Here is a 12,418-nt window from a genome sequence, read left to right on the forward strand (position 1 = left end):
ACAGGGCTCCCTCCTCCAGCCCCATCTTGTGTTATTCGGGCAGCCTTATCAGCTTCGACCTCCACAGAATGCACCCTGTGACTCATAGTTTTGTCTTGTGAGTGTTTGAGGCATTTCTTTGATCAGCCTCAACTTTTGCTTTCTCAGGCTGTTTTTCTTAGTTTCTCACAGGCCTGGTTTCTCGTCTCTCACAGTAACAAGAATATTTAGATTGCCAGTTGGGGGGGGTGGGGGGGGATATGGCTTAAATTTTGCTGCAGTGAGATGCAGGAGACTGGACTCTTAGCCTTGGACAGTGGAGATACTTTTTTCATCCAGCATCAGCTGGAGCCCTGATGCTGGCTTTCCCAGATGAACTCACCAGGTCTGCCAGGGCATCACCTGCGGTTCCTCATGGCATGGCCACCATGCTTAAAGGCTGAGACCCTGGGAGGGCTTCGGGGAGTGGGTGATGGCCAAGCCAGCAGAGTGAGATCCTGGGGGAACAAGGGACATGAGATGAACGAACCAGCAGGGTAAGACAGCAGGAGGGCACAGGGGAAGGGGGTGTGTGTGTGAGGGACACGGGACCTGCGCCGGCTGGCCGGGCGAGGGGTCACGCGGCGGGCCGGGGCGCACCCCGAGGCCGCCCTCGCGGTGGCCCCTCGGGGCATTGTTCGCACCCCGCGTCCTTCCTGCTTCCGGGGGCCGGCGCGGGAAGGATTTGCCGCAGATGACATCAGCTGTGAATGCTGGAAAAGTGGCGGTGCGGGGATGCGCCGGCTCCCCCCCCCCCCCTTCTTCTGCTGTTGCTGCTCCTCCTCCTCGTCAGGTCCCTGCCCTGCACCGTCTCCGTATAAAAGCGCCGCCGCCTCCCCACCCGCCCTCACTCCCTGCCTCCTGCGGAGCTGCCGCCGAGCGGCCCTTTTCTCTCCAGCGCCCGCGGAGTGGGCGCCCGTCCGCGATGGCCACCGTGGTGGTGGTGGAAGTGGACTCGGAGCCCTCCTGTAGCATCACCAACCCCACCTCCCTCTCACCCAGCCTCTCGCACCGCTTCCTGGACAGCAAATTTTACCTGCTGGTGGTCATCGGCGAGCTGGTGACCGAGGAGCACCTGCGGCGAGCTATCGCCAACATCGAGCGAGGTGAGGTGGTTGGGAGTGGGGCTACCACAGGCAGCGCCGCAGGCCCCCAGAGCCCCCACCCCGCCGACGCCTTCCCCTCGGAAGCGGCCGCGGAGGGGCTCCCCGGCCCAGCGGTGCGCCGCGTAGGGCAGGCAGCCGCTCCCCGTTTTTTTTCCCTTCAGCACGGGGCGAGCCGGGCGCCTGCTCGGGCTCGGCTGGCGGGAGGGAGGGCCCGGCCGCCCCTTGCTCATGGTCGGGGCGACACACACACAGCACAGATACATGAGCTGCAAAGTCGTAGTCTCTGGTTTCTTTTTTTCATGAGGGGCTTCGTCGTCCCGTCTGCGCGCACGACCCTCCTGCCCCGCCGGACTCGGAGCCCCTCCGTGGGGTGCGAGCGCCGGGGAGCCGCCCGCGGCGGTCAGCGGCTGCGGGCCGGGCCCCGTGAGGCGTCCGGCGGCTCTATGCTGATACCCGCACAAAAATCGGCAGTCGGCTTTGCGCATACCGCGCCCCACTGTCCACCTCCAGGAGCGTCTGCCTCACCGCTAGCAGCGGGCGAAGGGGGCAAGCCCCCTCCTCACCATTGTTGGGGCTGCGGCAAGAGCCGAGCGCCTGCAGCGCGCCGAGCCCGTCTGCCCGGAGTCAGTGGCGGGTGGGCGTGGCGCAGTCCGCACTGCGGTCCCTATGGCAGCCCGGAGCGGACAAAGAGCGTCCGCGCTGCCGAAAAAACCCCGTATCTGGGGCTGGGGCGGCTGGCCTGCGGGGTGGCTGTTTGGCGTTTCCCTCGGTTCCCCAGCAAACCCCTGCCCCTAACCGCGAAACCAAACCAGCAGGATTCGGGGCGTTTTCCTTCAGTGGCAAAGACTCCCTGAGCAGAAATGCAGCTGTGCCTATTGTGTCTTAACTTTCTGCAATGAGACTTTTCTCTTGGATGGAGAATTTCTCAGGACCTAAGCTTTATATGCACATATATATTTCAATAAAGAAAAAGATATGGATAATAAGGCTAATACCTGAGTGCTCAGCCTCATTATTGTCCAGCTACGGGATGCTATGACTCACTGTTTATTTGTCCTTTTCTTAAGACAGCAATACAGGAAGATATCACAAGTGAAGTGACAGTTTTATAAGTTCTCAATGTGGTTTCTAATACAATAAATTGCAGTGTACATGGAGAGGGGAAGAAAGCCCTGTTTCCATAATAGTGGTATGAAGCATAAAGAAAATTATTGCTGGACCCTATAGTTTGTTAAACTCAATTGATACATGATTTTGTAACATATTTTTGTTCTGGGCTGGTGAAAGCAGAAATATCAGAAACCCGCCATTGTTAGAAGGGAGAAAGAGACCTTGGAAAGGGGAATTGGTAGCAGTCTTGCCATGTAGGTGTGGTTCAGTAGTCCAGCTAGGGCTTCATTCGTCTCTATTGTTTTCTCATCTATTGTTGCTTTAGTTGGCTCTTGATTCTTTTTTCATGACTGTTTGTGGTAAAGGGCTGCCTCATCACAGCTAACCAGCTTCACCGTGACCTGTTCATCTTTATTGCTACCATTGTCTCCTAGGGAGAACTACTGAGGCAGATGCTTTGTCATTCAGAGCCTCTTCAGCATTGCACTTTCCTAATGCTATCTAATTTTTGGTTGTGTCAGAAGTAAATTGGCTGCATTTAATTAAATTATTAAAATTTATAGAGCAAATGGATAAAACTTATGCCCTCAAGATGTTTGATGTCATCCTTCCTCTGAAGAAATGCTCTTCAGTCTCTTCTTGAAGCTTCTATTGTACAGTTGCTGCTGCATAGCTCTGTTGCTGCTGCCTCCTGCCACTAAGCATAACACCCACTTACAGTTTTAGATGTCCAGAGGGAATGCTTTGGTCTTTTTATTCATCATTTTGGATTAGAAGTCACCTCACTGCTCCTGGTGTCAGATGATCTGATTGGGATTTTGTCTGCTAGGAAAAAAACCCTGATCAAACTTTGAGGTGCATTGTTCTGGATGAGTATGCTGGGAGTCTGAAGCTCTATCTGTGTGAGGCAAATATGGGCTTGACTAATCTCTTTCTCATTGGAAAGTATGTTGTAGTCTGGAAAAAAATGGCTTCTTTCAACCTTTATTCTCAACAGAGCCTTAAATGCATTTAAGGGTCTTGATAACTCTGCCTCATTGTCTTCTCTGGTACATCTCCTAAGTACCATCACTGAAAAGTGTGGATTCATGTGCTGAACTGCAGCACAACATGTCAAAGAAATCATCTGCTGATAACACATCAGTGACATGATGCTACGCAACCTGGTGGAATGCAGAGTCATTTCTTAATATATCATGAAGAGGGAATGGTGTGGCAAGCTGCATTTTCAATAATTACATTTAGGATGTCCCTTTGCTAAGGGGGCAATCCTCCAACCCGCCATTCACCAAAAAGGAGGGAGTGAAGAGAAAGCTTCAAGATTTTTTTCACTGATTTGGCAGATGCCACTGGGTGTGCCCTGTCTGCTGTCTGATAAATCCTGTGTCTAGTGGTATTACACTCCTAAGCCTGCAGAAAGAAATAGCTCCAGTTCAGTCATACTTCTAATAGTTATTTCCATGCTGTTAATGATATACATAATTGGATTGACCGTAGATTTTAGTTCCAGAATTATCTCTGTTCTACCCAAACCTGATTTGGTTGTATAATGTATATAATATATTATACTACATTATAATGTATATGCATAACTCTTGCATGCTGAATCATGCAGCTGCAGATCTGGGATATTCTATTCCAATCCCAACTTCAGCTTCTAGGACTAAAGTGTGCATGGTATGTCTAGGCTTTTTCTTTTCTTTTTTTTGGGGGGGTTATTTATTTCACATTGAGTCCTGTATTTTGGACATTGCCTGGCTCAGCAGTATGACTATGCCTAATCAGAATCTTATCCCTACTGCAAATTTGGATTCATAACAAAAGCTGCTAGGGATGGATGGCGGACAGATCCGATCATTAGCAGCATTGCTGAATCATAGTCCATATTGCTTAACTGAGGCCAGTGAGCTGTTTATCTTCTAGCTTCTTGAAGTTCAGCACTCATTCATTCAATGTACTTCAGCTTTGTGATCAATGTCAGTTTACTAGTCATAGTTTTCATATGCGCTGTACATGTGTGGTATCATATAATCTTTACTTTCTTGCTCTCAAATATTCCAACACCTGGAAAATGTTAAAGCCTGCTGAGCTGTATTTATCTGCCAAAACTATGCTCCAAAAATATACCATATGGCCAAGAGATTTTTGAGAAATGAAAATAAGGAGACTTACAGAAGAGACTCACTGCTTATGCCTCCAAACAATGATGCATAATTCAGGAAGTGGAGGTGGCTGGTTATAGTTCAGTTATTTTTCTCTCGAGTGGTTATGAAACACACAGGTGATACTGTATTTCCAAATTTATTTAGTTTCAAATGGCAGCTACTTAATAGCTGGTAGCATATTCCAGTAAGAAGCATGCTCCTACCTTGACTGGGATGCTGACAAGGAAAAGCCCTGGATGAACTCTTCCTGAAGAGGCTTCAGACTTTTGAAATGCAGATGTTCATATTTGCATGGAGAATCTACCCAGAGCTGCAATGGGAGACCAGCAGCACAGATCTGGTTTCTCTGCTCTTCCCCCTCTTTCTACTCCTCATCATTCAGCCCTACAACATGACTTCTGCCAGCAGGAGGCTTGGCGTTTCTGCTGCCTTGAAAGAGAATAAAGTATGAGAGGCAGTGTCGACAGTAAAGTTCTCAGCCTGAAATCCCGACAGAGTTACCAGCAGAAGTGTTAGTGCTAGTCTCATGGTAAGGGGTTGGCCACACACCTCTTCAGGCATCTCCTCCACCCCAAAGGTACCAAACCCCAAAGTGATTTAACTCACCTGACCATATCTTTGCATTAAATTGTTATGTGGGGAGGGGCAACTAGACACTTCCTCACCTGCAGTCCCTTCTGCATTTGCCAGCTAATTTGTGTAAGTCTAATGATATTCCTTTAGGAAAAAACCCAAAACCACTATAATATTGGTGTTCAAAATTGCAGCAGTGCCTGGACTTACCAGTAGTGCAACTGCCTGCTCATTATTTTCAAAACAAAACAAGAAAACTATAGAAATCTTAAAACATTTTCTGTTAATTTGCTGTGGTTTTGTTGTTCGTTTTTTTTTTTTTTTAAATTTAGTCATCAAAATCTTATGGTAGGAAACTATAAATTTGTCTTTTGGCTGCAGTGATTTTTTTTTTTTTTATGGTCAAATTTCAATCCTTAAAAATATATTTTGGAATAATACATTTTATGATCATATATGTGTCAATTGTCTCACTTTCTAAGTAGCTGGGGGGAAAAATGGTAGGGAATAGAGATGTGATGTTTATTTTTTAAAAGAAAAAGATCAAGCGTAGCATTTTAAAATCTCAAAACTAGAATTTTGATACTTCATAAATAAAAGATCACTTCAATTTTAATTTAAAATATGGGATGCTTCAAAGCTTTTGAATGGAGAAGTCAGCAATTTAATACTTTGTATTTAAATATTAATTTGCAACATGCTAGGTGATGCTGTCTTTTTTTCTTGGAGGGACAAATACAATGGTCTTGCAATAGGGCTAACGTAGCCCCTGAGTGATTAACTCTTTTCGGTTTTATAAATTAGTGTATTGCTACTTTAAAGTCAATTCTGAGACATCAATAACTTCTTGTAATGTGGCTACTAGGATGTGGGAACCAGCAGTCCTAAAGCAGGGGCCTTATTGTTACCTTTTGGAAAGGCAGATTTCTTCTTGCTTGTGTCCAGAGTGCTGCTTCTGAACACTCAGTGCTTTGCAAAGGATAGCTGTGTGGCTTGAAAGGAAAAGAGTCTGGTTTGGGAATTTAGAAATATGCAAATAACATTAATGTAAATGGAGAAATAATAAGTTAAAACTTCCAGTGCTCATATATCAAGCTAGATGTGTTTTGCATTTTGAATTCTAGGAATCCGATCATGGGACACAAACTTGATTGAATGCAACTTGGATCAAGAACTGAAACTCTTTGTGTCTCGCCATTCAGCTCGATTCTCTGCTGAAATTCGAGGTGAGTTTTTGGAAGTGTTTGACAAAGTTTTGTTTTATATGGGTTTTTTTAAGAGCAGAATTAATAAACACACTTGGGTATTGGATGGCCCATTTTCATTTTTGATTCTTTACAATGAATACTTTTCTTTCTTTTAAAATATGGCTTGAAAATTATAGTTTAACTTACTGGCAACAGGAAATGTCTGAAACTTTAAAATAATCAGCCTTTTAGGTTAGCTTCATGTATCTCACCATGATTACTTTGGCAGTAGATGTCAGTTTTAGGGCCCCATTAAAGTTAAGTGAAACGCACTTTTTGACAGCACCAATCTAGTAGTCCTGGAGACTGAAGCTGTTACTCACTGTGGTAGGTAAAGCACATACAGAAAAAAACCTAAAAGGCTAGCTCTACAGTTTGATAGAGCCAGAAATGCTGTCACGGCTGTTGTATGAGCATGGCTCAAGCCTCATGTTTGTCCCCAAAGGGCTTGGACTTCTCTCTTTTTTGGTATGAAAAAGCTGAGGGGTGGAGGGTCTACTTTGACTCACAGGAACTTTCTTTGGCTTGTATGAAGAAATTAGAATTGTACAGGGCTTGTGAGACTAAATGTTCTCTTCTGCTGCCTTTTCCTCAAGCCTGTCCTTCCTTTAGAGGGTTCATAAAATAAATTTAAAAACCCAACAATTTTGTGAAGTGTAAAAGTTGATTTTAAGTGCATGGGAATCAAGTGTTTGGTAAGTTTTCCAACATCTCATTACTTTAACACAAATGTTGAGTGAGTATATGTGAAATTAATCTTGGTTTTTGTATAAAAATATATAGCCTTCTCCAAGGAGTATAGGTTATTTTCATTGGTGAAATTATTGTGGCCATGTGCACATTGACTAGTACAACCTAGTATTGATGAATGTTATAAATTCTGGCTTCAGGAACATCTATGAAATGTTGTATCATACTACTGCATCACATTCCTAAGGTCAGTTGCTATACACTGTTGACAAAGAGATCCTGATGTCTTGCTAGCATGACATCATTGACCTGATGGTCGTCAATAATGTACCAAAATGTCTTGAGTTAATAATTCTTCCTCTTACAGCATAGATTATAGCAGATTTTGTCATATCTCCCCATATCTATAGAGAGTAAAACACTGCCAGATTTAAGAAAAAAATATACCTCTATGATTCTTTCCTTGATTTGTAAAACAACAGAACCAATACAAGAATACTCGGTGTGAAGGTTTAGGGTCAAGGCATGTAGTTCCTGAATTACATAGAAGTAAACTCAGGCCTAGAATATATATCTTTCATTTCAATTTAAATGTCATGAAGCCAATTCAACTTCTCAGTGACATCAGTTGCCTCATTTTACAGAGAGGGTATTAGAAGAAGTGAAGTTAGCAGAATTTATCTTTAAGGAATTCAATATGCAGTGCACCTCACTTTTAACATGTATGTGTTTTATTTTAAAAAGTCAGGAAAAAGAATTTGTGCTTCTTGTTTAGCAGAAATATTCCAGCATGTCTAGGGTTTTTTTTGCTGTCATGTTTAGATGATACCTCTTTCTAGCATTGCATGAATTAAAATAAAGCAAATACTCTGCTTTCATATGATAAATGAAAAAGAGGTGCACAATCTTATTTCAACAGAAAGATTATAGTATCCTCTAGGAATTTTTCTCTAGGAATTGTATTTTTGGTTGTTTTTTTTCTTGTTTGTCTAGATTTGCCTATTTAGTCTGTCATTGTGTTGAATTGCAGCTTAATTGCATGTGTCTGGAATTCATCAACATCTCTATGACAAGCACTAATGAATGTGTTTTTCAGCACTGTTCAATCTTTAAACAATAAGCTGCCAAAATCTATGTCAAAAGAGCATTAAGGGAGCCTGAAACTGGGAAAGAAGGAACATTCAGGAATAAAGCTAGCCCTCTTGACCAATTTAATTTCTCAAATTTTGTGGATAAGCCCACTGACACCTTCAGAATCCCGCTGCACAGATCAGAGGACAATATTTTAGTCTCTCCAGTCTCTCTGTGGTTCTCTGATATTGAATCTGCATGAGGGTCCTTTGTGTCTTCTCTACTGTTTGAAAGGAAGGAGGGTTTTTTCTTGCCATTGGTTAATAAAACTTCAGAATGTTTGATTTCTGTTCAACAAATGTTGAATTTTGAGTGTTTAACCAGGGAAACTGGCAACATTTATACTAAAGAGGATTGTAAGTATGTATTCTCTTATGGTCCCAACCTAATAAATTCTATGGAATTTGGGTAACTAGGTGACCTCTTGTCCAAGGAAAGTATTCATCCAAGATGATGGGATAGTGTATGGGATTTAATTAAACAGCCTTTTTTTCAGTCTTTTGAGACTGAACTCTTTGTGGGACTCGAACATAGGGACAGTTTACTCTTGAGGAAGGGTAGAGTGTGTCTGCACAGCTCTTAGTATAGTGAGGTCTGACTACTGGCTGAAGCCTTTTTGATTATAATGTTTATTATGGTAATTGCAGTGCCAATTCAGTACATGCTTGTATGCTTCTCAAAGCAGCTTGAGGATACACGCAGCAGCAGCAATGTAAAGGGTAGGACTCTTTCTCCAAAAGGAAGCTTGGAGGAAATAGAGCCAACCCTGTCCCCATGCCATAATCCTGCACTGTCAAAGGAGAGATGTGCAAGAGAATGTCTGTCAAAACATTTGTGTGTTTTCACTTGAGGAATTTGAGGTCTAATCCTTCTCCATGTGTGGTGAATAGCAATGTACATATTGATATTGCAGAGAGCATGACCAGATCCCAACACTCTTCTTGTGCTCTTATCAAGGCAATGGATTGTTACAGTGGTATTTGTGCATCATATATTCAGCTGCTGGGCAATTTATGGATGATTTATGATTCCCTGAAAAATAGGATTCAGAATGGAAATGCCAGCAGATCTTTTCTGATGCCTTGTAAAGCAGCTGAGTTAGCAGGCTCCTTAATACCAAATCTTACAGAGATGTTTTTGTCAGGTGCTGGTGAAAAATGAGTAACAGAGCTTATTAACTGGTTGCCAAGGCAACAGGCATCATGACTTAAAATGGGTACTCCAGTGCTTGCCTCTGTTTTCTGTCATGTACTGATGATAACTTCCATCTTATGTTAACTTCACAAGGACAAAAAATTCAAACAATGAGTTGTAACATGTAAGTGCTGGAAAAGGAACTGTATCTGGTAGCGAGGCAGTGCAAGTGGAGAGTCTTAGAAAGAGCTCTGTTGAAATTGCAGCTGTTGCTACTGGAGCAAAAGGATTTTGTGTGTGGATGAAGCCATTGAGGGCCCTTCTGCGAGACTTCCACACTTACTGTTTTGTCCCTCAGCTTCCACCTGGGGACACTTGACTGTCTCATTGGTGTGTATTCAAGTCCTTGTATAGATTAAAATCTGTTTTATTTCAATAGCTGTGCAGTAGCTAGTCACTCCAAATCTTCTAAGAAATACTGCTCAAGCAATGCACTGTGGCTACTTTGTATTTTATCCTGTTGTTACAGAGAACATGTATCTGTGGAAGGTATGTTTCCTATCTGAGCAGCACCAAAGTCTCCTGTTGCCCATAATTCAGCTGTCGGTGACTGCACTGGCTTAAGTGAGTCCTTTACTTGTGCCCAAGGGTTTCATTTTCACCAGCCTGCGTGTGGCCAGGGAGGACCTTGGCAAAGTGCAAGACATGTTTGGTGTCCCCTTGGCAGCTGCTTGCCTCAGCAGTGGGCTTGCCTCCTTTAGGCTTCCTAGAGAAGGCTGATATTCTTTGAAACTGTTATTACCCCAAAAAGCCTTAACAGCTTTCATTCTGAAAGTTACCATTTCAAAACTTACAATTAAGGATTGTTAGTGTCTGGGAATTTTGGTAATCAATAGCCATAACTCTATAGTTTGCCAAAATGCTGTATAGTCATATTGCTTTTATCAGATCTATAAGCAGATCTATACCCAGTTAATATCATGCCTAGTAGCTTGCAATGTCAGCTCATGGAGTTGCTGATAAAATCCTAAAGGGCATGGTTTTAGTGCTCTCTTACTGAAAACTGCAGTTAATTTGTCAAGTAAGACAACATAGGTACTTGAGCAAAACTTATCACTTAGAATGAAAGACAAAAAAAAAAAGAGCTAAGAAGTCAAGGTCAGATTTCTCAACTGGTATCTGAGCACCATCACTAAGCACTTAGGAATTAATTCAGCTTAAAAACTCAAGTAGTCTGGCATGCACATTTGTGGACAACCTATAAATATGACTCTACAGCTATTAGAGACTGTGATAGCTGGACTAACTATCAAGTAGAGTCATTTATCAGCAGTCCTGGCTAACTGGGGAGGTCCCAGTTGACTGGAGGTTAGTAAATGTGATGCCCATCTACAAGAAGTGTTGTCCCTCAAGTGGGGTTGTTTACCCAGTGTGCAATACGCCAATATACACCCAGAGCAGAGGTATTTATTTATTCCATGTCTGTGCAGAGCGGGGTGCTAGGTGGTAATTCCACAAAGCTAGCACACCGCACAAAAGAACTTCAGTGTATTTATACACTTCAGATTACATGAATACACACTTACTGTAGTGACCATTGGTTAGTTTCTTATCACTTTGTCCTTCATTGGATAACAACATGGCTCGTCTCAATTTAAAGTTACAGTGTCTTTTAATTCTTCTGTGCAAATTCAAAGTGGGGGGGGGGGGCTGTCTTCTTGATCTTAAATTGAGTTGGTGGTTGCCATCTTCCCGCCCCCCCCCGCCTTTATCTTTTCCCCAGTTACTGCTGATTTTCTTCTCAGACAACCATCCATCTTGTGGAACCTCCTGGGGCAGACATGCACTGTTTATACAAAGTTGAAGTAACTCACTCCCTTATATCCAGGTTCCTTTTTTTGATCACAACACTTTTAAATTAGTGACTTACCCTGTCATTGTTCTATTTACAAGTTTAGAATGAGCAGAGTAGAAAACTTCCTAGAGACATCAGAAGGGCCAGAAGGAGGATCCGGGGAACTACAGGCCTGTCAGTCTGACCCCGGTGCCAGGGAAAGTTATGGAGCAGCTCATCCTGAGTGCCATCATGCAGCACGCACAGGACAACCAGGTGATCAGGCCCCGTCAGCATGGGTTTATGAAAGACACGTCCTGCTGGACTAACCTGATCTCCTTCTATGACAAGGAGACCCGCTTAGTGCATGAGGAAAAGGCTGTGGATGTTGTCTACCTGGACTTTAGTAAAGCCTTTGACACTGTTTCCCACAGCATTCTCCTGGACAAACTGACTGCTCATGGCTTGGATGGGTGTACTCTTGGCTGGGTTAAAAAAAAAACTGTCTGGATGGCTGGGCCCAAAGAGTGGTGGTGAATGGAGTTAAATCCAGTTGGCAGCCAGTCACAAGTGGTGTTCCCCAGGGGTCAGTATTGGGCCCAGTTCTGTTTAATATCTTTATCAGTGATCTGGATGAGGGGATCGAGTGCCCCCTCAGTAAATTTGCAGATGACACCAAGTTGGGTGGGAGTGTTGATCTGCTTGAGGGTAGGGAGGTTCTACTGAGGGATCTGGACAGGCTGGATTGATGGGCCAAGGCTGGTTGCATGAGATTCAACAAGGCTCAGTGCTGGGTCCTGCACTTGGGTCACAACAACCCCATGCAACTCTACAGGCTTGGGGAAGGGTGGCTGGAAAGCCGCCTGGTGGAAAAGGACCTGGGGGTGTTGGTTGACAGCTGCCTGAATATGAGCTGGCAGTGTGCCCAGGTGGCCAAGAAGGCCAATAGCATCCTGGCTTGTATGAGAAACAGTGTGGCCAGCAGGATTAGGGAAGTGATTGTCCCCCTGTACTCAGCACTGGTGAGGCTGCACCTCAAATACTGTGTTCAGTTTTGGGCCCCTCACTACAAGAAAGATATTGAGGTGCTGGAGCGTGTCCAAAGAAGAGCAACAAAGCTGGTGAAGGGCCTAGAGAACAAATCTTATGAGGAGCAGCTGAGGGATCTGGGGTTGTTTAGTCTGGAAAAAAGGAGGCTGAAGGGAGACCTTATTGCTCTTTGCAACTACCTGAAAGGAGGTTGTAGTGAGGTGGGTGTTGGTCTCTTTTTCCCAAGTAACAAGTGATAGGATGAGAGGAAATGGCCTCAAGTTGTGCCAGGGGAGATTTAGATTGGCTATTAGGACAACTTTCTTCACTGAAAGGGTTGTCAAGCATTGGAACAGGCTGTCCAAGGAAGTGGTTGAGTCA

The 12,418-nt window shown here is 44.0% G+C and overlaps 1 protein-coding gene across 1 annotated transcript in view; it reads left to right on the forward strand.

Annotated features, from left to right (window-relative positions):
- Window positions 1–712: 712 nt before the first annotated feature.
- LOC141917685 (microtubule-associated protein 1B-like) overlaps window positions 713–12,418 on the forward strand; it is a 128,463-nt gene continuing 116,757 nt past the window's right edge. Inside the window, exons 1-2 of the mRNA XM_074811078.1 lie at window positions 713–1,124; window positions 6,097–6,198. Coding sequence (XP_074667179.1) covers window positions 713–1,124; window positions 6,097–6,198 — 514 coding nt within the window. The remainder of the gene's footprint in view (window positions 1,125–6,096; window positions 6,199–12,418) is intronic.

Source organism: Strix aluco, chromosome W (assembly GCF_031877795.1).
Source record: "Strix aluco isolate bStrAlu1 chromosome W, bStrAlu1.hap1, whole genome shotgun sequence".
Taxonomy (NCBI): Eukaryota; Metazoa; Chordata; class Aves; order Strigiformes; family Strigidae; genus Strix; species Strix aluco.